At 37.2% G+C, this 25518-nt stretch overlaps 2 protein-coding genes and 1 pseudogene across 8 annotated transcripts in view; 2 read left to right on the top strand and 1 right to left on the bottom strand.

Moving 5' to 3' along the window:
* ZUP1 (zinc finger containing ubiquitin peptidase 1) overlaps window positions 1–13381 on the bottom strand; it is a 27455-nt gene extending 14074 nt beyond the window's left edge. The window contains exons 1-4 of one of the 2 annotated variants that reach the window (XM_019668282.1): window positions 13295–13381; window positions 11242–11817; window positions 2517–2627; window positions 175–296 (exon numbers count right to left, since the gene is read on the bottom strand). In XM_019668282.1, coding sequence (XP_019523827.1) covers window positions 175–296; window positions 2517–2627; window positions 11242–11803 — 795 coding nt within the window. In that variant the 5' untranslated portion in view covers window positions 11804–11817; window positions 13295–13381. Of the gene's footprint in view, window positions 1–174; window positions 297–2516; window positions 2628–11241; window positions 11818–13263 lie in introns of both variants that reach the window. The other variant, XM_019668283.1, reaches the window with a different exon arrangement.
* Window positions 2967–4199, top strand: LOC109396448 (eukaryotic peptide chain release factor subunit 1 pseudogene; annotated as a pseudogene).
* A 2640-nt stretch (window positions 13382–16021) lies between the features above and the next one.
* KPNA5 (karyopherin subunit alpha 5) overlaps window positions 16022–25518 on the top strand; it is a 43998-nt gene continuing 34501 nt past the window's right edge. Inside the window, exons 1-4 of one of the 6 annotated variants that reach the window (XM_019668287.1) lie at window positions 16022–16266; window positions 20170–20303; window positions 22123–22224; window positions 22343–22442. In XM_019668287.1, the coding sequence (XP_019523832.1) occupies window positions 16263–16266; window positions 20170–20303; window positions 22123–22224; window positions 22343–22442 (340 nt within the window). In that variant the 5' untranslated portion in view covers window positions 16022–16262. Of the gene's footprint in view, window positions 16267–16359; window positions 16840–20169; window positions 20304–22122; window positions 22225–22342; window positions 22443–25518 lie in introns of those variants that run through there. The other 5 variants (XM_019668289.1, XM_019668284.1, XM_019668286.1 and 2 more) reach the window with 5 other exon arrangements.

Consider the following 25518-nt stretch of genomic DNA (forward strand, 5'->3'; position numbering starts at 1 on the left):
GGCAGTGTCACTGGCCCTCATATGTGGGATCCGAACCGGGGCCCTCTGGCATCCCAAGCGAGTTCTTAACCATCACGCCACTCGGCCGGCCCCTAGACTGAAGTCTTGACAGCATGTTTCAAAAATAAGAACTCTACCAAACCAAAATGTGATAATTGTTATTAATCTATGTACCTGCAGCTTCTGAAATTCTTCCATTTCTTGTCTTGATTCTTCAGATCTCCTCTTTCTGTCTTCTTCTTGTTGAAGCTGGTGAGCCAATTCCAGATCTCTAGAACACTGGACTCTATCCATGCCTATTAGATATTTTTTTAAAATTAGATTCAGGTGTATAAAACAATGTACTAATTAGATATTTACACCTCTCACAAAGTGATACTTTTAATGTTTAGAATAAAATAACTACTGAAATCAAAGCTTACTTATTATATATAAATACATATTTTTAAATGGAATAAATGTTATTTTGCCATTTATTCATGACTATGATGTCATGGAAACAATGAACATAAATCTGGCACAACCTAAACTGTTTCTGTAAGGGTATAATCTCCATTTAAATCACTAATATTCATTGAGTTTTCAGGCTGTGACAAGCACTTTTCATTAATTTTCTCATTTGGAGCCTTACAATAACCTTAAGAAGTTAGGTATCATTAACTATTGAAGAAACCAGAACTTAAGACAAATTTACTAATACCTTTCAATGGTGCTCCTCATTAACACAAATCAGGCAGATTGGTTTTTTAAAAGAAATACTGAGTGGGGGAAGGGGTGTAATAAAGAGTATAAATATATGTTTGCAAAGCATAGGTATTAGGTCATTTGTTTGAGTGTGGTCTCAAACAGATAGTACAACTCCGCAACATCCTGCCGTTTCCTCTCTACCCAGCGTTCCACAGATCCATTAGTCAGTGGCTTCTGGCCTGTATCTTGTCTCCTTGACCTCCCAATTTGATGGTTTAATTATGTATTTGAATAGTCTTTACTTTCAAATCTTTCAGCCTCAGCTACATGTTCCTGTTTGTCCCCACTTCCACTTTTGGAGATACGCAATTCACAACTGAATCTTAGTGTACTTCTGAGACTATCTACAGTGATACCCAGACCATATCTCTCTCTCATTACTCACTATATAGGCTTACAGAATAATTTAGGTACCCATACAAAGCCTGTCATAAACAAAGTCAGAATGATCAGACATTCCACTTAAGAGGCTAGTCTTCCACAGTAGTTAGTAGAGAACCAACAGAGTAGAAGACTGTTCTATTTTTGCTGTAGTAATTCTCATCTTGAGATTGGGCTGAGTGAATAGGTAATGCTGTCCATGGAGATAACTGACTGCTACTAGGACTACTGACACTAGAACACAAAAGACTCCTGTATTAACAGGTAATGTCTAACTACCTTAAGAAACCGAAACCCAGCAGAACACAACTGGTTTCTCTTAGGGTCTGCTTTATATTTGTTCCTGTGGGACTGTGAAACTCATACAGGATCTTCCCACTTCTAAGATGCCATAATGATTACTTAAAACAATGCCATATTAAAAATATAGGGGAAGAGGGTCAGCCAAGTGGTGTGTTGGTTAAGAGCTGGCTTGGGACGCCAGCTCTCAGCAGCAGGGCCCGGTTCGGATCCCACATGTGGGCCAGAGACGCTGTGCCCTCTACAGCTAAGATGGTGAACAACAGCTCGATCTGGAACTGGGCTGCGGTGAGCCGCCAGCGACGGTGTAGGCTGCACTGGGGCTGGCCGGCAGCTGGCATGCGCTTTCATTAGTTGCTGTGAGCCGCCATGAGCGGCTGTCCAATGGCCAGTGAGCGACTGTCTCACCCAGGAAGCGTGCAATGATAATACCAACATGGGCCAGTGGAGCAACGTCCTCCACAACTAGACTGAAGAACAAAAGGACAGCAACTTGTCTGTTTCCCTTCCCCGATTCCTCAACGCTGTTTCCCTCCCCCAAATTCCCAGTAAAATCTTTAAAAAAAAATATAGGGGAAGAGCAAAATTTTTATAAAGTCACGTAAAACTAGTAAGTGGTAATATAAGAATCTGGGCAAGCAGCTGGAAATGCACTTGAGAAACTTTTTAGTCACACAGTTCACATTATTTTTTGTATGTGCCATATGGCAGCTTCCTAGTTCAACAAGTTTTGTTGACCAGATGCTAAATTCAGTTACTGCTGCTGCTGAAAGAATGGCCTCAACTTACAAATCAAACAAATTTTTAAAAATTGCACAATATTTCACTGTCTTCTAAATACTGGTGCTCTGGGGCAAAACACTGGATGTACACCCATAGTTCAATAGTTGGTCACAATAGTTCATCCTTCACAATTTTTCTGTGAAACGACTTCTAAAAAAACTTGTAGATTAAAATTCTTTAAAGGTACAGATTTATTTTTAACCAGTACGCTTGTTTTCCTCTACATATCACTAATCTAAAAATTAGATGTGTCCTAGGAAGTAGAAATTAAGTCATGACATTCTTATTTTTAAACATAAACATACCTTGTCCAAAGCTGCTTTCTTCCAAATGCAAGTCAACATGTTCCTGGAGAATATGGTAATTTGTACACATGAGCCCACACATAGGGCAGTCATACAGTGGTTGATCACAATCTGTATTAGAGACATAATTCAATTGGTTTTATTTTTAAAACTTTATAACCTTTCACCCCAAGTCAAAGACGGTCTACCATCCACGAACCTTATTAAATAAATAAAAGCTCTTTGTAACTTGATTTAAAGCTGTTTTTTTCTATTTCTAGGGTTAAGATGGAAGACTGAACATAAGCACAAACCTTTCTTACCACTATAATAAAAGAAAATATTACAAACATTCACATCTGTAGTCAAAATAAGAAAAGTAGAAAGAAAAATTAGAATGGTATGTAGGGGCCAGTCCACATATGGATTTTAGAGGCTAAATTCTTAGCACTTTCCAAACTAAGTGGTGAGATGCACAAGTCAAGCATTCAGCATAAAGCTAAGAATTGGGGATCATACTACCTAGTTGGGAGCAGGAAATCAAAGAGCTGGAGCCATCCAGCAGCACTGCTGGCAGATAGGTGCAATGTGTCCAGGACAGAAGTGTTAGCTCTGCAAGACCAAGACCTGGCTGATACCGGGTGCCGAAGAGGGACCGAGATGGGCAGAGTGAAAGCACTCATCAATCCATACATGTCAGACTTGCTTTGCAAGTGGAGTAACTATGTTCGGAAAGTAGCTAAGACTGCTGTGCAGCTGTTATTTCTGCGGACCATGTGAATGTGACTGGACTCATTTTAGCTGGATCAGCTGACTTTAAAACTGAACTAAGCCAATCTGGTATGTTTGATCAGAGGTTGCAGCCTAAAGTCTTAAAATTAGTTGATATATCCTATGTTGGTGAAAATGGAAGCCAAGGTATTGAGTTATCTGCTGATTTACTTTCCAAGGTGAAGTCATTCAAAAGAAGAAATGAATCCAATGATACTTCAATGAAATCAGCCAAGACACAGACAAGTACTGTTTTGGAGCTGACTATACACTAAAGTCTTTGGACATGAAAGCTGCAGAAATTCTAACAGTTTATGAAAATTTGGATACAATGAAATATTTCTCATTGCCAAGGCACAGAAGAGAAGAAAATTCTCTGTCTAACTGCAGAACAAGGATCAATTTCATTTCACAGACGACACAAGAATATAAGCTGGCTGATAACATGCCACTGTTGGAATGGTTTGCTAACAACTATAAAATATTTGGAGCTACACTGGAAACTGTCTTAGATAATTCATAAAAAGCATCCCAGTTTATGAAAGAATTTGGAGGAATTGGAGTTATCTTGCAGTACCAAGTAGATTTCCAGGGATGAAGTAGCAAGGCGGAAACGATGAACTTTTTTACCTTGATGAATACTAGAGAATTGGAGTTATCTTGCAGTACATTTCCAGGGATGAAGCAACAAGGCGGAAACGATGAACTTTTTTACCTTGATGAATACTAGGTAGTTGATATGGGTCCCGCAAATCGTGCTTCACCCTCCAGCATCCAACCCAAGGAGCACACCCTTGGTGGAATCCAAACAGATCCCTGCCTTACAATTGGACTATTTCCAGAATTTAATCTATGAGCATTGGGTATTGAAAAAAACCCAAACAAAACCAGAACCAACTCTATACTTTGGTTTGTCGTGGAGTCAGCACAGCAGCCTACAACTAAGTTCCTAAACGCCACTTTGGACTAATTTAAAATGAAACCCAGTTTTTAATTTTATTTGATGGTAAAATTGGTTACTCTTGTATTTTATGAGGGAAAAAAGGGTTTTTTTTAACCTTTTACTCATATAAACAAAAATACTTTGGGTGCTGTAAATCTTCGAAAGTTAATAAAATTCACATCATTAAAAAAAAGAAAGAGCGCTGGCCGAGTGGCTCATTGGTTAAGAGTTGGCTTGGGAGCGCGAGCTCTGAGCAGCAGGGCCACTGGTTGGGATCCTACATAGGCCAGTGATGCTTTGTCCTCTACAGCTAAGATGGTGAACAATAGCTCGACCTGGAGCTGAGCTGCCTTGAGTCACTGGTAATGGCATAGGCTGCAGTGGGCTGCTGTGAGATACCGTGAGTGACCGGCTGCCGGTGTGAGCAGCCAGCAGCTGGCATGAGCGGCCGTCCAATGGCAGGCGACTGACTGCTTCACCCGGGAAGAGCGCAATGATAATACCAACATGGGCCAGGGAAGCGACATCCTCCACAACTAGACTGAAGAACAAAAGCACAGCAACTTGTCTGTTCCCCTATTTCCCAATGCTGTTCCCTCCCCCAACTCCCCAGTTAAAAAAAAAAATCTAAAAAGAAAAAGGAAAAAAATGCTAGAGATAAAAAAGCACCAACAGAAGTGTTTCATGGGCTCATTAGCAGGCTGGATACTGTTAAAGAAAGAATGTTTGAGCTTGAGGATATAATGAGATATTTCCCAAACTGAACTGAAAAGAGAAAAAAAGACAAAAAAAGGAGAGAACAATGCATCCCAAACTGGGGGAGAACTACAAAAGGAGGTATAACACACATGATGGGAATATCAGAAGAAGAAAAGGAGTTGCAGTAATATTTGAAGTAATAACAACTGAGAATTTTCCCCAAATTAATGCCAGACATCAAACTACAGATCTAGGAAGCTCAGAAAACACCAAGCAGGGTAAATGCCAATAAACAAACAACAACAAACCTACACATAGGTATATAATATTCAAACTTCAGAAAATAAAAGATAAAAAATCTTGAAAGAAGACAAAAGAAAAAAAACAGCTTACCTATATAGGGGCAAAGATAAGAATTACATCTGACTTTTCCCTAGAAACCATGCAAACAATGAGAGAGGTGAGTGAAATATTTAAAGTGTCCAAAGGGAAAAAACCCACCAACCTGGAATTCTGTACCCTTCAAAATTATTCTTAAAAAGTGGAGAAATAATAAATTTCTCAAGCAAACAAAAATTGAGGTAATTTGCTACCAGTAGAACTGCTTGCAAGAAATGTCGAAAGAAGTTGTTTAGAGAGAAGGAAAATTATATAGGTCAGAAACATGTATATATAAAAGACGAGCATCAGAGAAGAAGTGAAGGTAAAGGAAAAATTGATTTTTCTCATTCTTAACTGATGTAACAGATAAGTTTACTCAAAATAAAAATATCTGCAATGTATTCAATTATGTATGCACATATATGTATGTATGTATGAATATATGTATACTTACGTTTCTGTGAAACGAATAACAGCAATGATACAAGGGATGGGGGGAGGAATTTTGTTATTATAAGGTACTTGCACTATCCATGCAGTGATATAGTGTTATTTGAAAGTAGACTTGGATTAGTTGTTAGTGTAAACTGCAAACTGTAAGCCAAGCATTAAAAAAACTGAAAATAGAGATATAATTGATATGATAAGAAAGGAGTGTTGAGTAAGTGGCATCTGCTGGTTATTTTCAGGAGTAGAAGTCAGAACAAACATTTCATCTTGGTATCAGAATCACCAAAGAAAACAGTGCAGTCAAACACTGGATGGAACAACACTTTACACATAGTAAACGTAGAGAAACACATAGAGAATAGATAGAGCAAAATCAACTTCAGTATTAGACATTGGTATGCCATGACCAGTAGGTCCCGCCAAACACTCATCTTGTGCAGCAGAATGAAAGACCTCATCCGCTTCTCCCAGGGGAGAGATATAGCAGTAAGGTTGGGCAGATGCTATATGACACACACACACTTAAGCAGAAACAAAGAAAGATATTTCCACACAAGGAAATGAATCCAGCACAGGCTGTGAGGCCTCTCTATCTCTTGATAAAGAAGTGTTTCAGGTGGAAGGCCCATTCTTATGTGGCCAAGCAGGGGTCAAAAGACTGTATGTATGAACTGTCTTTCTCAATAGAGAGAAAATGGAATCATATAAAATGCTCAGTTAAAATCACAAAAGGCAGAGAAAGAGTATACGATAAAAAAAGTAGAACAAGGGTAACAACAGAAAACAGTAACACATATGCTAATTATTAAACCAAATATAGGAATCACTTTAAATGTCAATGCACCAATTTAAAAACAGATTGTCCCAGGGGGTCAAAAAACAAGACCTACCAATATGTTGTTTACAAAAAACCCACTTTTAAACATAAATACACATACAGACTAAAGGTAAAGGGATAGATATACACCATGGCATTAATTCAAAAAATAAAAAAGCAGGAGTAGCTATATTAAGTTGAGAGAGCTGATTTCAGAACAAGAAATGTTATCAGAAATAAAGTGGGGCATTACATAATAATAAAGGATTTAATACTTCAGCAAGACATAAAAATCCTCAATTGTGTATGTGCCTAACAACAGGTTGTCAAAATATTTGAGGCAAAAACTGATTGAACTGCAAAAAGAAAACAAATGAATCCACTATTATATGGTTAGAGAATTTTTAACACTCCTCCATCAGTAGGAGACAGATGAGGCAAGCAGAAAACAAGTGAGAATATAGTTGAACTCAATAGCAAGTAGCATCAATCAACTGGATATAATTGACACCTCTACACAACTTCATCCAACAATAGCAGAATACACATTCTGCTCAAGCTCATATAAAACATGCATCAATATGGACCACATGCTAGGCCATAAAACACATTCTAGGTCTCTAAACCTTAAGAAATTTAAAGAATAGAAATCACACAATGTCTGCTCTCAGACCAGAGCGGAATTAAACTAGAAATCAATTAACAGAAAGACAGCTGGAAAATCCCCAAACACGGAGATTAAACCACACATGTCTAAATAACAATGCATCAAAGAAATCTCCAGGGAAATTAACAAATATTTTGAATGAAATGAAAATTAAAATACAACTTAAAATTTCTGCAATGCAGCGAAAGCATTGCTTAGAAGGAAATTTTTTTTTTTTTTAAGATTTTTATTGGGGAATTGGGGGATGGGAACAGCGCTGGGGAACTGGGGGAAGGGGAACAGACAAGTTGCTGTTTTGTTCTTCAGTCTAGTTGTGGAGGACGTTGCTTCACTGGCCCAAGTTGGCACCATCATTGCGCTCTTCCCAGGTGAGGCAGATCAATTGCTGGCTTCTGGACGGCCGCTCACGGCGGCTGCTGGCCGCTCACGCTGGCTGCTGGCTACACACGGTAGCCCATGGCAACCCACTGCAGCAGGGGCTGCAGCCTACGCCAACAGCGGCGACTCATGGCAGCCCAGCTCCAGGTTGAGCTGTTGTTCAGCATCTTAGCTGTAGAGGGTGCAGCATCACTGCCCCTCATGTGGGATCCAAACCTGGACTCTGCTGCTCAGAGCTGGCGTCCCAAGCCAGCTCTTAACTAACACGCCACTCGGCTGGCCCTAGAAGGAAATTTATAATACTGAAAGCATATATCAGAAAAGAATAAAGATCTAAAATTAATCATCTAAGTTTCCACACCAGGAAACTAGAAAAAGTAAATCCAAGGTAAGCAGAAGAAAAGAAATAACAAAAACAGAGCAGAAATCAATGAAATTGAAAACAGAAAATCAATATGGAAAACTAATAAAACCAAAAGCTGTTTCTATGAAAAGATTGATAAAATCATTAAGCCTCTAGCAAAGAGAGAACACAAATTACTAATATCAGAATTAAAACGGGACAATCACTACATGTCTCATGGACAAAAAGGTAATAAAGAAATTTTATGAACAATTATGCTCCCAAATTTGATAATCTAGATGAAATGGACCAATCACCTGAAAGACACAATAAGGCAAAACTCACACAAGATAGAGATACTCATAATCTGAATAGGCCTATATATACTAAAGAAATTGAATAAATAATTAATAACATTCCTGGCCACCAAGTCAAGATGGGTTAACTAGTGAAGTCTACCAAATGCTTAAGAAGGAAATTATACCAATTCTCTACAATCTCTTCCAGGAACTACTGGGTTGTCAGAAACGTCATGATGCATTTTTGCAACGAAAAACATAGAAAAAATACGTCATGACTTTTCCAACAAGCCAATATTTAGAAATAAGGGGAATACTTCCTAACTCATTCTATGAGGCTGGCATTACCCTAATAACAAAACCAGACAAAGCTAACCAAGAAAAGAAAACTACAGACCAATATCTCTCATAAACAGAGATGCAAAAATACTCAAAAAAATATTAAAAAATCAAATCCAAGAATGTATAAAAATTATACACTGATCAAGTGGGATTTATCCCAACTAAGCAAGGCTGAATCAACATTCACCAATCAATGAATGTAATCCACCACATACAGGCTAAAGAAGAAAAATCACATGATCACATCAATAAATGCAGAAAAAGCACTTAACAAAATCCAAAATCCAACACCTATTCATTAAAATATGGACCAAAGACCTTCACAGATACCTCACCAAAGAAGATATACAGATAAGTAAGCATATGAAAAAATATTCACCATATGTTATTAGGGAACTGAAAATTAAAACAAGATACCACTACATACATATTAGAATGACCAAAATCTGGAACACTGACAAAACCAAATGCTGACAAGGATGTGGAGCAACAGGAACTCTCATTCACTGCTGGTGGGAATGGAAAATGGTACAGACACTTTGGAAGACAGTTTGGAAGTTTCTTATGAAACTAAACACACTATTATCATATAATGCAGTAATCTCATTCCTTGGTATTTACCCAAACTGAAAACTTCTGTTTACACAAAAGCCTGCATATGGATGTTTATAGCAGATTTATTCATAATTTATAACATAAACTTGGAAGCAACCAAGATGTATTTCAGGAGGTGAATGAATAAACTGTGGTACATCAGACAATGAAATATTATTCAATCCTAAAAAGAAATGAGCTATTGAGCCATGAAAAGACATGGAGAAAACTTAAATACATATTAATAAATGAAAGAAACCAATCTGAAAGGTATATACTATATGATTTTAATTATATGATGTTCTGGAAAAGGCAAAACTATGAAGACAGTAAAAAGATCAGTGGTTGACTAGAGTCATGGGGAGAAAGGAATGAAGGGGTAGAGCAGAGAATTCTTATGGCAGTGCAACTATTCTGTAGGATACTACAATGGTGGGTACACGTCATTATCCATTGGTCAAAACCTGTAGAATGTACAACACCAGAGTGAACCCTAATTTAAACTACAGACTTGGAGTAATATGAATGTATTAATGTAGGTTCACTGATGATAACAAACGTTACACTTGGTACAGGATGTTGATAGTGGAGGTGGTTGTGAGTCTATGAGGCAAGGGAGTATATATATGGGTACGCTCTATACTCCTTGCTCAATTTTGCTATGAACATGGACTTGCTCTAAAAAGTAACATTTATTTATTAAAAAATAAATCTTGACACTTTTCTTTCACCTTTTACAAAAATTAACTCAAATAAAACATAGACTTCAATGTAAAATTCAAAACTATAAAACTTCTATAACATAAGAAAGATGACCTTAGATTTGGTGTTTTTAGGCACAGCACCAAAAGCACAATCCATGAAAGAAGAAATCAAATAAGTTGCACTTCATTACCAGTAAAAACTGCTCTGCAAAAGACATTGTTAACAGAATGAAAAGACAAATCCCAGCCTGGGAAAAAAATCTTTGCAAAACACATAGTTGATAAAGGACTTCTATCCAAAGTATATAGATTACTCTTAAAACTCAACAGTAAGAAAAAGACACAATCCTAAATGTGTGTGCACCAACAGAGCTTTAAAATACACATGAAACAAAACCTGATAGAGATGAAAAGAAAAATAGACAAATATGCAATTATAATTGGGGACTTCAACAACTGCTTTTCAAAAACTGGTAGAGCTGCTACACAGGAAATTAGCAAGGAAATAGAAGATCTGAACACAATAAAAAAACATGATCTAACTGATAAAGATAGAACATTCAACCCAACAATAGCAGAATACACATTGTTCCCCCAGTGTCCATGGAACTTGTACTAAGGTAGATCACACACCATTATCTTGGGCCATGAAACAAGTCTTAACAAATTTAAAAGAACTAAAATCATAGAGCGTGTTTTCTAATCATAATAGAATCAAACTGGAACTCAATGATGGAAAATCACAGTCTGAGACAGTCCAGCCGCCATTGGGTTGGTGGTAAATAAAACAACACCCTCTGGAAAGTGGACTGAGTGTATTTCTCCCTAGAAAGGTTATAAAACTACCCTCAATGTAGCTGAAACATTTATCATCTGCATCAAAATTCTCTTAAACTGAGACTACTGTTACTTATTATATAAAACGATGGAGGCCCACCACGTGGCTCACTTGGTTAAAAGCATGAGCTCTGAACAACAGGGTCACCAGTTCGATTCCCACATGGGCCAATGAGCTGAGCCTGAGTTGAGCTGCCAATGAGCTGGTGAGAATGCATGTTCTTAGCAGCAAGGTTGCCGGCTGGACTCCTGCATGGGATGGTGGACCGACCTCCCTGCCACCCCCTCCAGCTCTATAGGCGACTGGAATTAGAGCTGAGCTTGCACCCTCCACAACTAAGATCGAAGGACAACAACTTGACTTGGAGCTGATGGGTTCTGAAAAAACACAATGTTCCCCTTCCCCAATTCCCCAACACTGTTCCCCTTCCCAATTCCCCAATAAAAATCTTTAAAAATAAAATAAAATACCTCGCTCTCTTAATCTGTACCTTAGTTTAAAAAAAAAATGAACACTTTACCTTCTAATGGAGTGTCTAAAAGGTTGGCATGCTTTGTTTTCACATGAGTTTCCATATCTTGACTACAATCTTCTATTTTTCCACAGAATGGACAATCGGGAGGACTATACATTGTATCATAAATTGCTCCTTTTATTCTGGATAGGTCACACTGTTTTTCCTTACTTTTCAGGAATTTTCTCGACTCAGTTAAGTTCTCCGAATAAAAGTCTTTATGTTTTAAAGTACCATCCTTAGGCAGGCTTTGAGCTGAAATTTTTGGATGATTAGATGCACAAGCTGAATGAATACTTGAATTAACTTCCATTCTACACTGTAGGGTGCTGTCACCCCCATTATCTGAAGTTTCATACTGTATTGTGTTGATCCTCTCAAAGTTTCTTTCTAGTTCATTTTGTTCAAAATGAGCAGTTTCAATATGAAAACACATTTCATCATAATTCACACCTGACAACTTGCAAAATGGACACATAACTTCATTTTCCATGTGAACAATTAGGAGGTGAGCTTTCATATCTGATTCTGAGGTTACTGTTTCACCACAAATGTCACAAGAAAGCATGGTACATCAGGTAGCTAGAAAGGAACACAGTATTATTTTAAGTTAGAAAGAGTTGGAGAAAAAGAAAATGCATTTTATAAAATGATCCGGAACAATTAAATGTATTTAAAACTGGATTATTTAGACAAAGAAATTTTCAATGTACCTACTGTTCCTCAAATATACAAACTTATTTGTAAATCTCAACCAAAATTTCACCACTGTTTTTCAAGTTGATAGTTTCAATAAAACAAAGGTAATAATACAAATAAAAATAGTTTTTCAAATACTGGGGGTGCCAAAAAAATGTATACACATGACTTGTATTCATCTTTTGTTATCAGTGTATATTGAGTATTACAATTTTAATACAGTTTTTTCTTTTCTTAAAATGTGTACATATTTTTTTCTGACACCCTCTGTATTTCAAAAAGTGTGTCTGGTCTGAGGTAGAAAAAAAGTAACACTTATAAAATTGCCCAAGTAAGAAAAATCAGGTAATAGAAAACAAAGAGAAGTTTTATCAACTGATGTAGCTAAATACAAAACCTTAAAGTTAATGATGCGGAGGGTAAATAAACACATCTTAACAATAGCAGTTAACAGTTAAGAGATTTACACAAGCTAATTTAAGTACCATTATGATTCTATATGGATTAAACCTTGGCTCAGATGTCACAACAGGCAGAAAGAAAGAAAACGCTAACCCAGTCAGGCTCCAAGCTGTACTCTCAACCCAAAGACTAGAAGCAGAATGAGCACAGTAACTGATTCCAGAGTTAAGATAACTGGATTATAACTCAGGTTTCAGAATTTTAGGTAAAACACATCACCTCTTTGAGGTTTGGTCTATAGATTGAGTTGTACTGAATTGGCAGTCACTTTTGAGTTTTATGGACTTAAAAGTACTGGCTACCGAAAAAAGGTGATTTTGCTAAGAAATATATTTTTAAAAAGCAATCACCACCACAACCTTCCTACAAAAGACCATCGTTCAGCTAAGGACTCTAAAAACAAACAGGAAAAAAAAAAGATAAGGAAACTATACCCATCATTTCAATAAATTTAGCATTTATAAGAACTCCCTACACTGTTATTTTTCTCATTTCCCTTTAGAGAAGTGAAAATAGGCTGGTTTTAGAAGAAAATTTCCCCACACCGTCAGTGTAAAGAACGTCAAGCCCAGAGATTCTTCTCTTCGCGTGGCTGGGCCACAGTTAGACACAGAAGACGGTTCAACTCCCACTTTGGGTGAGAGATGTAAGGAGGCGGGGACAGGTGCTGGGGGGTAGGTAAGTAGTGAGAGAGGCGGTACGCGCCAGAATGCAGCAAGGCCGAGTCTGCCCAGAGGGCCGCTCCAACGTCCCGACCCAGGGCACGAAACAAGCTCTGACACTAACTGGGTCAGAGCTTGGGGCCTGGGAAATGAGGACTGGGATCGTCAGTTTCTACCCGCCCAGAGCTGCCACCATCTGGCTCACCGAAAAGGAGTACGTGCACGGCGTGGATTACCTTTCCCGGACTGAAAGACAAAGGCAGGCCCTCTTTTCATCCAGAGATTCAGTTTATGGGGAAAAGAACCAGCAACTTCAAAACGCCTCCAGTATCACATTCAAAAAAGCTTTTCCTCTGTTGCCCGGAAGGGAAGGGCTCCCAGCATGCACCGTTCCACGCCGGTCTGGGTTGTAGTGCATTCTGGAAGTCGTAGTCATTTTTCCATCCTCCCACTAGGGTTCCGACTCCTAATTTACTTCTAGGGGAGACTCTAGGCTCCGAGGTCTTTCTGAATGAATTTTACTAGGGCGGGTCCTAGGGCATTCATTACACGAGTACACGGTATCCACTGTACAGGACCTGAGTAGCTCTCTATTCTATTACCAATAAAGGGTTTATAGTGCAAGTGTCACACTCCAAACTATGCTCCGCAGATGGAGGACGAATAAGACAGATCCTTGCCTCAAGGTTACAAGATCATATGTACCTTACTTTTATGGTTCAGTCCTTATTTCATTCAACAATATTTAATGAGTGTCTATTTAAAAAGCATTCTGCTTGGAATTGGAGCTGCAGCAGTAAACACACAAACTCCAGGCAATTTGAAGCTTACATTCTGGCAGAGAAAAAATAAAGAAATAAACTGATCATGATAAGTACTATGAAGGAAATAAAGCTGGGTCATGTATAGAAAGGACAAATGTAGTTAGCCAACGTCTCTCTGAGGAAACAATGAACAAACTTGACACCAACAGGAGGAAGAGCATTCCAGGCAGAGAAAATAATAACGAAGGCCCTTAAATTGGAACAAAAAGAACATTTTGTGATCTGAGCACAAGATTCTAGAAGTGGTTAAAATGTGAGGTCAGAGTTGTAGACAGGGCCTTGTAGAAAACTATTGGAGTTTTTAAATAGGAGAGTGGCATGAACTCATGATGTTCAGTATATATTTTAAAAATCATTTTTGGGCTGAATGATTAAGCATGAAAAATTGAACACGTGCATTTATATTCCCTACTTCTCAAAATCTAAAATGACAGTAGAAGAAAACTAATAATAAAAGTTAATACTAATGAGATTTTTTTTTAATTTGAAAGCTAGAAAAAGGATGGAGGAGTAGTAACCAATTTAGCTAAGAAGTCAACCAAAAACAAGTCAATTCATATGCCATAACTCTGGAGATGTTCAGAAACTAAAGACTAGATACCTCTGAAAAGGATATTAAATTTGAGTCTGAAAAGAGGAATATTTTGCTGAAATTCTGAATAAGGGGCAGACTTCCTCCATCATCAGGTTGCCAAGTGACTCATCTTCACCACAAGACAGAACACTACATGTTTAATTTATGAAGAAAATGAACCAAAGAGGCTATGAAATTAGAAATGCACAGCTAAGGGTGGTAGTCAAGGTGCTGGTCGGAAAAAAAGCTCAATTCTGAATTATGATGCCCTTAGCCATTTCCCCTCATCACATTCTGATTTCTGATTTGTGCCTCCAAATGAGAATTCTTCTCCAGAGGAAACCATTGGTCCAAGAAAAAAGAACTAAGATAATGACTTTTAGAAAAGCCTCCAGTGATATAGGATCCTAGTCTATCACTCTGTAGAGAGGCCAGCAATCAGTGAATAAACAAGCCCCGCTGATACACAAGCTTAAAATAGGTTTCTTTAGTGTCTCACTCTTAAATATGAATGGATTCTCAAGAATCACCAGGCATTGGAGTGCAGTGTGTGGCAGGAAAGAAGAAAACCAAAGTGATCAAAAAGGAAAAAAATAAACTCTGAAGAAACAGAGATAATGAATGAAAGAGAAAAAGAATACTTCAAGGAAACTGCAATCAATATCGTCAGAGAGACAAGAAAAGATATTTAATCCCTGAATCAAAAATAGGAAATAGCTCTTGGGATTAAAAGATACTATATATATGTATATATATATATATATATATATATATATATATATATATATATATATATATATATATATATATATATATAGAGAGAGAGAGAGAGAGAAAGAGAGAGACAGAGACAGAGAAAGAGAGAGAGAGAGACCCCCAAGAATTCTCAGAAAATAAGAACAAGAGATGGAAAACAGGAGCTTTTTTGGGGTAAGAATCATGTGTAATTTATCTTGTATATTCTGTCCCTAGCATTGCATTTGGAAAACAGTCTGTTTTCAATACTGTTTGTTGAACTCCAGGGTGGATTACAAGGCTATAGGTATGTTATAATAATTTAATTATCTACTTCATATATCAGTGAGTGACTACTTTTTTGACAAAAATCTACAGATGTTATAGAATACAAAATTTTAAGTAAATGACAAATTGAAAAGCTCTATACAAAGGAGAGCATATAGGAAGAAGTTAATGAAGCTGTAGAGTGAAAGAGCCTCTGGAAAGTTCCATGAGGTTGGGGTTTTTTATCTGTTGTGTACACTGCTGTAGCTCCAATGTCTAAAACAATGCCTGGCACAGATTCGGCCCTCCATCAGTAACTACGTTGCTGGATGGATGGCTGGATGGATGGCTGGCTGGCTGGCTGGATGGATGGACGGACGGACGGGTGGATGGATGGACGGACTGATGAACGAATGAATGATCGAACAAATGAATGATCGACTGAGCACTCGCACTTAGGACTAGGGCAGTAGAACACACTCCTGCCACAGGGACTGCGCCTGTAAGTCTGTGCAGACGCCGGCTCCTCCTTTGGTGGGTGCGGCTGGGGCGCGCCTTATCCCCGCCCTGCTGCGGGTCTGTGCAGCGTCCTGCGGCCGCTGCGGTCGTCTCATGCAAGGGCTTCTGGGAGCCGAACCTCGGGGTCTCGGGGAAGGGGCGCAGGTGGCCGCCATTTTGAGTTGCGAACCTGGTTGCTACGCTAAACGCTAGGGGCGGAGTGGCCACCACGCTGTTACCCGGAGCAGAGCAAACGCCGCAGCTGGGGACTAGCAAGCAGTCAGGGTACCGGATTGTGCCACTTTAATGGGTAAGTGGGAGTGACGCAAGCCAGGTTGGGTGATCATCGGGTTTGGTCCCTTTGGGAGCCACACGTTCCTGGGCCACTGTTTTTACTTACCCCTTTCCTTGCGTAGGGTTCAGGACCAGGCCATGCCGGGGGTTTTCTCAGGTTCCCCTAAGGGAGACAGCGAGGGCCGGGGCGTGGCAGTCGGACCTTTCCCTTGCCGACGCGAAGGCGTGGGGAGTACAGATCCTCCTAGACAGCCAGGCTGGTCCTCGGAAGGAGTTCGAGGCAGCCAATCTCATCCACTGGCGCTTTGCTTCGCCTTTTCTCAGTTTCTCTTGTCGGTATGTGGTGTTGTCAAACCTTGACGTTCATTCCTGGGACTCAGCGTCTGTGTCCGGCAGCTTATTAGAAGTACCATAGTGTGAAGAATAAGGCAGGTTCGGTGCCGGGGCCTACACGTCGCACCCTCTACCTTGGCCAGCGGCCTCCTCCACTTGGATGCAGGTGCCTGGAAGGGCTCAGTCCCGACGCCGGCAAGCGTGGGTCAGATGCCTCTCTCTGCCTGTCAACTCCTGTCTAATGCCTAATGTACAGGTGATAAATATTTTTAAGAGGATTATTGCTATGAACATTTCATTTTTACTAAAATATTTTATACTGATTGAGCATAACTCAACAACTAATGGTGAAACGCAGTTTGATCTGTAATGAACTCTGATCTCTATTTTTCTCCTCCAAGAGATTAAGCTCTTATTAATGAGACAGAATTTTTATATATGAAATAATTAGAGAACAGCTAAACATTGTTATTTTTAATACAATTTGAGCTGTTTCTAATGATAAATATTTGTAGGTGCACACAGTATTGCTGAATCAATTCATTAAGTATTTTAAAGGAGGATTTTGGTGGATTATAAACGTACTTTAATTGCTACGATACACGTGTTAAGTTCAAAGGCACAAGGTACCTTTTAAATCATTCTTAAGTCCTCATTCCATTCTGTTCTACCTTTAGCTCCACCACTAATGAAATTTCTCTCACTATCTTTACCAGTGACCTAATTATCAAATCTGATGTCTCTTATGGTACTTGGCTTATTGTAGACATGTATATTTGTTGGATGGATCAATGAATGCATAAATTGAGTGGCCTGTTTTTAGTGCTACTGTAAGTGAAATATTTCTTTATCTTTTGAATTCCCTTCTTTTTCATGACTCTTATTTTCTTCTGATTCTTCTGTTTCTCTGACCTTTTTCTTTTTGGTTTCCTTTGCTTTTTCCTTTTGTACTCAAATGTGAACATCCTCAAGATTTCTCCTTTGGTCATCTTTCTTTTATAGCCCTACATGATCTTGGATGATCAATCAGAACTCTTCTGAGTTTTGACCCATATTTTCAACCATCTATAGATAGATCTTAAACTCCTATACATGCCCAAAGTACTATAAATTTAACATGTTTAAAATGAACACCACTATACACCTATTAGAATGGCTACAATTAAAAACAGAATCCTGACAATGCCAAGTGCAGGAAGGCTATTGGACATCAAGACCATTATACATTGACAAGAATGCAAAATGGTAGTTACTTTCCAGTTTGGCAGTTTGTTATGAAATCTGAAGCATACACTTGCCATGTTATATATCAATCCTTACTCTTAGATATTTACCCAAGAAAAATAAAAACTTGTATTTACACAAAAACCTGTACATGAATATTTATAACATATTTATTCGTAACTGCTCTGAACTAGAAACAACCTAAATGTCCTTCAACTAATGAATGGATACACTGTGGAATATCTATACAATAGAATACTATTCAACAATAAGCAGGAATAAACTATTGGTGCATGCCAACAACCTGAACAACTCACAAATAGACTATGCAAAATGAAAGAAGCCAGTTTAAGACCACACTGCTATTCCATTTCTGTGAAATTCCGGAAAAGGCAGAACTGTGGAGAACAAATTAGTGATTGCCAGGTGTTAAAGGTTGGAGGAGGGCTAATAAGAGCAACCTGAGGAAGTGTTTTGGGGGTGATAGAGCTGTTCTGTGTCTTGATTGTGATGTTTATATGCCCATGCATTTGTCAGATAAAAGGACCGTATACTAAAATGGCGATTTCTTTACTGCGTGTAAATTAAGAAAATAAAACAAATGTATTCATTATTTTTGTCTCAAAAATAAGTAGGCAAACAAACCAAACTATCACTCTGATCCTCCATCTACAATGTATTCCCTGCCTTGGGTTATTTTGTTATCATACTATAACTCAAGCTAAAAACCATGTAGTTATCAACTCCCTTGTCTTCTTCACCACATAGTCCTTACATTCATTTGGCCTGTCATTGAATCCATTTCTGAAATGTTCCTGGCATCAACCTGTCTTCTATAGTTCCAATGCAACTACTAATTTAGTTCAATTCTTCATCATCAAGGTTTGAAACGACCTTCTCTTTAATTTCTTTAGCTGTATTCCTTAGATTGAGTCATGATTTCTCATCCAGATGGCAGGAACCATATGTGTTCTTACCTAGCTTTCTGGCATTATCTCCTCCTCCTCCTCCTCCCATGTGTCCTCATGTTCAGGCACACTCAGTTTCTTACTGTTTTGTGTTTATGCCAGGCTTCTGCAAGAACTCTGCCTTCACGTATATTCCCTCGGCTTGAGATGCTTGTTCCTTCCTTTTTCCCTTTTCATCCTCTTCCCTAGGAGATTCTTGCTCATCCTTTAAGATAGGATAAACTGTAAGGACTTAAAAAACTCCCTGAGGCGCAGTTTGTTGCTTTGTCTTCTGTGCTTTTATAGGATCAAATGCATATGTTTTAGTGTACTTTACTACTTGCAATATAATTTGCCAGTCATTAGTCTATCTCTTCTACATCAGGGATGGCAGGGAAATGCCAACCTCCTCTCTTCCTAAGTGCTAATTAATCACTACATCCTTTCTGGTTGGACATGGATATGTTCTCAGAATTTATTAGAATAACATTCTAGGTAGCCATTAATTATCATGTTAAATTCAAGTGGAAACCCTGCATTAGAATCATTTTTTTAATGCTTAAATCCAAGATGTTATGATATCAGTAATTTAGTATTCATTTCAGATATCAAAAAAATCAATATAATACTATTGTTAAAAAGTGTTTATAATTCATTTTCTAAAAGTAAATCTATTACATATATTTCAAATGTAAAATTTCACATTTGTATAAAATAAATATTTTTAAAATGCTTTAAAATGTTTTTTATAAATATTAATGTTTTAAAATACATTTGTAATAAAACTATTTAAAATAAAGTATACAAGTATTTCAGTATTTAAAAAGAACTAATTTTTTGCTCTAGTAATGAAAACTGGTAATGCAGTCATGATTCAAGTCATGACCTGTGTAGCCTAGTTCTTAAGCAATGCCTTAAGTAAATGAAAGAAGCCAGACCCCAATAAATATTTGAGGCATGTTTATTGAAGCCTAATACCATATCCCATTGAAAATAAGACACTTTATTGCTGGCTATTTCTTGATCTTGCCGGAAGCTGTAATTTAGAAGTGTTTTACCAACTATTTCATGATTACTTCCTGGCTGACAGTGATTTTAAGATGCATCCCACTTCAGAAAGATTAAAATACCAAGGACGGGGCATGCATCTTAGAATCAGTGAAATTAGGGTAATGACTTTGTCTGTGTTTAGACCAAACTCTATTATTTGTTTGGTAGTTTCATCCTAAAATATTAGGTCATTTTGCTCCAATTTGATATGGAAGGGAGGGATTGTGTTCTTTGTACGTGATTTTCAGAATGGGTTTGGTTGGTCTGTTTAATCAGTGAGCATGAATTTAGTTACCCTAGGGTAAACATTTCATGTTATTTTGAGAGTGATCAGTACCCATTTTTTTTTCTCTCCTAATCTTAAGATGCCATGGCTAGTCCAGGGAAAGATAACTATAGAATGAAAAGTTATAAGAATAAAGCCCTGAATCCCCAAGAGATGCGTAGACGAAGAGAAGAAGAAGGAATACAACTTCGAAAACAAAAAAGAGAAGAACAGGTAGGTGTTTTAAAATAATGAATTGTATTTAACAAAAACATTATTATATGTAGATTTTAGAAGTTGTATTATTATTGCTAATTTTTAAATCATTTTAAATGAAAAAGTATTTTAGGAAGTTGAATATAGATAAATCTATTCTTTAATTTATTGGACTTCGGGTATAAAATTAGCAAATTCATGAATCAGAATCTTGTGCTGTTATTTTTAAAGATTTTTATTGGGGAATTGGGGGGATGGGAACAGCGCTGGGGAATTGGGGGAAGGGGAACAGACAAGTTGCTGTCCTTTTGTTCTTCAGTCTAATTGTGGAGGACGTTGCTTCACTGGCCCAAGTTGCCACCATCATTGCGCTCTTCCCGGCGACTCATGGCAGCCCAGCTCCAGGTTGAGCTGTTGTTCAGCATCTTAGCTGTAGAGGGCAGTGTCACTGGCCCTCATATGTGGGATCTGAACCGGGGCCCTCTGGCATCCCAAGCCAGTTCTTAACCATCGCGCCATTTGGCCGGCACTCTTGTGCTGTTTTTAATCACTGACAGGAATGACTTTTCAGTTTTATTGATAAATATTTTATGTTAATCATATTTCTACCCCAGTGCTGAGAAATTTTTACTCTTGAGCCTATTTAGATCACTTTCATTTGTCATTTTAAAATTTGCCTCCTAAAAAAATATTATTTCATTTGTTGCTTTGTGGTTTTTGTAGCCCTTGTTCCTAAGTTAAGTCTTCTTCCTATGCTACTCATACTGTTCCTCCTACAGTCGCTTCAGCCAGTTCGCTTAGCCTTCTCTATTTGAACTTTGCCTGTGTGACATAAGGAATAGAAAAATTATTTAAAGGACTACATCTCAACATTTTTCATTCCAAGATATACTTCAATTTAGAAGTATTCAAAAATAATAAGGAGGGTATCGGCCCTGTATACATGAGTGAAACTAATGTGTGAAAAGGACTAGCAATGAAGAAAGCAGAGAATAAGGTCTATTGTAGAAACATGATTATGATTATACTACAGACAGGGAGATTATGTCATCTCCCTATCTGTAGTGTATCTAGCATAGTACCTACTATATTACAGTAGGTACTCCAAGAAAATAATCTGTTAAATGAATGATTAGATAGAAACTGTATAGATTGAAGAAGAGCAGTATTTATTTACCTATAAAAAATATAATAGCTTTTTTACCCTGAATTTTGATTTAGGAGATGTACCTTTAACTCGCTCTCAGTGACCTCACCATGTCTCTTTCCTCCTCTCTTTTTTCTTTATTTTTATCCACTCCTGAATTAATAAGCATAGGGCCATTTATCCTGAGAGTTCTCTATTCCTTGTTAATTTGGTATACTAATTTTGTTAATATATTACATTATCTCTCCCGTGTAACAGATTTACTTTTCAATTAAGATTTTCTTGGAAAAATTCTTAGGTATCTCATAATCCAGTGTGGGCATATGTCTTTTTTTCAAATGCTATAAAATGTAAATGTGTTCTGTCCTCATGGGACTGGCCTTTGATAAAAGAACTGAGATTAAGAATGACCCAAAGCAGTCTACAGGACAAGAGCTAATCTAGCCCAGAAAGTCTAACTTCTCATAGATAATTTAAGTCTTCATGGTATAATGATTCTGAAAAACTAAAATATTCAGAATTTTAAATGATAAAATTATTAGTTTGTTTTGTTCACTTAAAAGAAAATTTAAGTGGTAAGTAGTGAAAAAGAAAAAATTGAGGAAATGGTTGGAAAGAAAAATATGATTTCATGGGGATTTAGCGTTTTGTGGAAAGCTCAGTATATAAAGTGACTTCTCTTCATTACAGCTGTTCAAACGTAGAAATGTCTCTTTGCCCAGAAATGATGAATCCATGCTAGAAAGTCCTATCCAGGATCCGGATATCAGTTCCACTGTACCCATCCCAGAGGTAGATATTACAAAAATCGATTTCAAATATACCTCAACAATATTTCAGAAATAGTGTTTGCAGCAAATACTATTAATGCAAAATATTTAAGTGATAAATTATATTTTCTGTGTTTTAGGAAGAAGTTATTACCACGGATATGGTTCAGATGATTTTTTCTAATAATGCTGATCAGCAACTAACAGCAACACAGAAATTTAGAAAGCTACTTTCGAAAGGCAAGAATTATTTATGCTCATTCGATATTATATTGGGTTGTGGGAATAGTCATGACGTGTTTTTTCTGTTTTTCATTGCAAAAATGTGTCATGACTTTTCCGACAACCCAATAGGATTCTGCAGTAGTGTTTTATTTATGAGCTATTTTTTATTTTAAGGCACTTTTCTTTGCCAGGAGGTCTTCATTTTTAAAAAAAATATATTTTTAGATAACATCTATTTTTTAACATTATATTATCAAAGTAACACATGTTGATGTAGAATATTTGCAAATATAAAAGAATTTAAAGAAGAAAATATAAAAAATTATATTCCCACTGCCAAGAAACAAAGTTACAGAAACATGTTTTTAAATTCCTATAGAAATATTTTTCAAACATAATTTTTTTAAATGGCTGCATAACATCATAGTATGATCAATCAATCAGACCTTTAGTTTTTTCCCAATTTTTTATTTAGTGTGACAAATTTATTAGTATTTTAGTAAAGACATTCATCTCAGTTGTTTCTTTCTCCCATCTTGACCTTAGGTTAATACTTCATTTGAGTAAAGAGAAGAATATTTAGGTGAGGGATGTTATTTTGACATAACAGTAAAATGTACAAAAATGAAAATTTTGCCTACATTAAAGCAAATTAAATTCATGTATCATGATATAATTAAATCATGTAAGTAAGAACTAATAATTCTGTATATGTTTCTGTTGTTTTACTTGGGGCTTACGCTGAACTTAAATGCAAGTCAACAAAAGCATTAGGAATATATACATGCTGCTTCTCTGGAGTTATACCCATTAAAAGAGCTGAGCGAGTAGTTACCACCATTAAGACAGTCTGAAGCTGCCTACAAATACAACATTGTAGGAGATTTCAAGGAAATTGTTAAACTGCATTTTTCTTTTATCTATGACTGTGCCTTTAAAGATGTGTTTAACTGTCAAATTAAAAAAGAATTCACATACAATACAAAAATGCAGAAAAACCAAAACCCTACAACACACAGCTCTAACAAAGTATATGTGGTTAAAGAGTCCATAAAATGTTTAAAGATGCACTTTCTTTCCTTCTGTTTTCAGTACCTAAAATTTGCATTTGAGAGGCCATTGGTTAATATGTATACACTTAAACCACATTATTGGACTAAATGAGAATTCTTATAGTAAGTTCAAATTAAATTGAATTTCACAAGTTAGTAACTTAAATATTTTGTCAAAGTTACTTTGCTTCCAGAGGCATTTCCTCTGTTTTACTATCTTCATCTTCATTAAAAGCTGCTGTTACTGAAAGAGTTTTTGGAGCAAGACAAGTTGCTGTCCTTTTGTTCTTCCGTGTAGTTGTGGAGGACGTTGCTTCACTAGCCCATGTTGGTATTATCATTGCGCTCTTCCCTGATGAGGCAGATTGGTTGCCGGCCTCTGGACGGCCGCTCACAGTGGGTGCTGGTCGCTCATGCTGGCTGCTGGCCACACACGGTAGCTTATGGCAGCCCACTGCAGCAGGGGCTGCAGCCTACACTGTCGCCTGCAACTCATGGCAGCCCAGCTCCAGGTCAAGCTGCTGCTCACCCTCTTAGCTGTAGAGGACAGTGTCACTGGCCCTCATGTGGGATCCGACCCAGGGCCCTGCTGCTCAGAACTGGCGTCCCAAGCCAGCTGTTAACCAACACGCCACTCGACTGGCCCTAGAATAGTTTCTTTAGGTTTACTTGATCCAAGTTTGATGGATATGGCTGAGGCTTTCTTTGTCGTCTGACTACCTATGGCAAATCCAAACTTGGAGATCTTTGTAGGCCTTGTTGGGAAGTCTGCATGCAGCTTTTGATGTTCATGGTACCTTTTAGATTAGCTGATGATGCAAGTGTACTTTAATTGCTTTCTTTTAGATGAAGTAACCATAAAGTCATTTTCCAGGAAGAGACCATACTATGGTTCTTTCATCTATGTATATATTATATCTATATATTTATTTATCTACATGTTTAGTTATAACTGACAGTCTCAATACCCACTTCTCTCACCCTCTAACCAGAAAACCCTATGTTTTCTTCCTTTTCTCAACCTCCCCTTTCTCTCCTCTCAAATAAAAAGAGCAAGACAAAATTTTGCTCTTAAAATTTTAGGAGAGTAGATTTAGAATTTTCTTTTAGAAAAAAGAGAAAACTAGAAAGTGAAGGTGGTAACTACAACCTTATAATTTTGTTTTCATTTTTTAAAAGATGGGGGTAAAGGCATTAATAATATAAACTGTCTTATCCTGTTCGTGTTTGATAACTATAATAACAGTTTAAACTAGGGTCTGGAATTTACATTTTGAAGAATTCAGACTTTCCATTTAGAACACCCAAACAAGACTTTATGTGGATGGCTTTACTAACTTGGTAGAAATCTCCTAATTATTGAACAAAGTAGGACAGCAAATTTGTAGAAAAAAGAAGGAAGAAAAGTTCATTCCTAAGCAAACCTTTCTTAACAATTGAGAACATGATTTCTAAGATTTAAACTAATTAAAACTTAATAATAAGGTTTTTCTATATCAAAAGGACAGGATTTGTATAGATCTTTTATGGTTACCATTCACTTATTGATTCTACTGATTAAATACAATGTGAACATTTATATATATATATATACATATATATATATGTGTGTGTATATATATATATATATGAATTATTTATGATCAGTAACACAGTCAAACAGAAGAATTAAGAAAAAAAGGAAGAGTCAAAAGTGGAAATGAGATTTCTCTCCTGTGAGTAGGTGGCAGATTACTCAGAAATAGACAAACTTGTGTTGTGAGTATAGGGCAAGAAGAAGGTATAAACATAGTGATATTATGAGTTTGGTTTTGGTTATGCTACATTTTAAAGAAGCTGTGGGGGAAAAAATATGGCCAATAGACACTTAAAAATGTAGTCTAGAGTCTAGGAGAGAAGAATTCCAGTTATGAGGGTTAGATTTGTAAATTATCACAAATGATAATCATAAGTGACAAGTGAATTAGCAAAATAGGTAAATTTTCTAAAAAGAGAACAAAGAACAGGGAGAAAACGAACCCAAAGGAACATCAACAGAG

Source organism: Hipposideros armiger, unplaced genomic scaffold, assembly GCF_001890085.2.
Source record: "Hipposideros armiger isolate ML-2016 unplaced genomic scaffold, ASM189008v1 scaffold_523, whole genome shotgun sequence".
In the NCBI taxonomy this organism is placed as follows: Eukaryota; Metazoa; Chordata; class Mammalia; order Chiroptera; family Hipposideridae; genus Hipposideros; species Hipposideros armiger.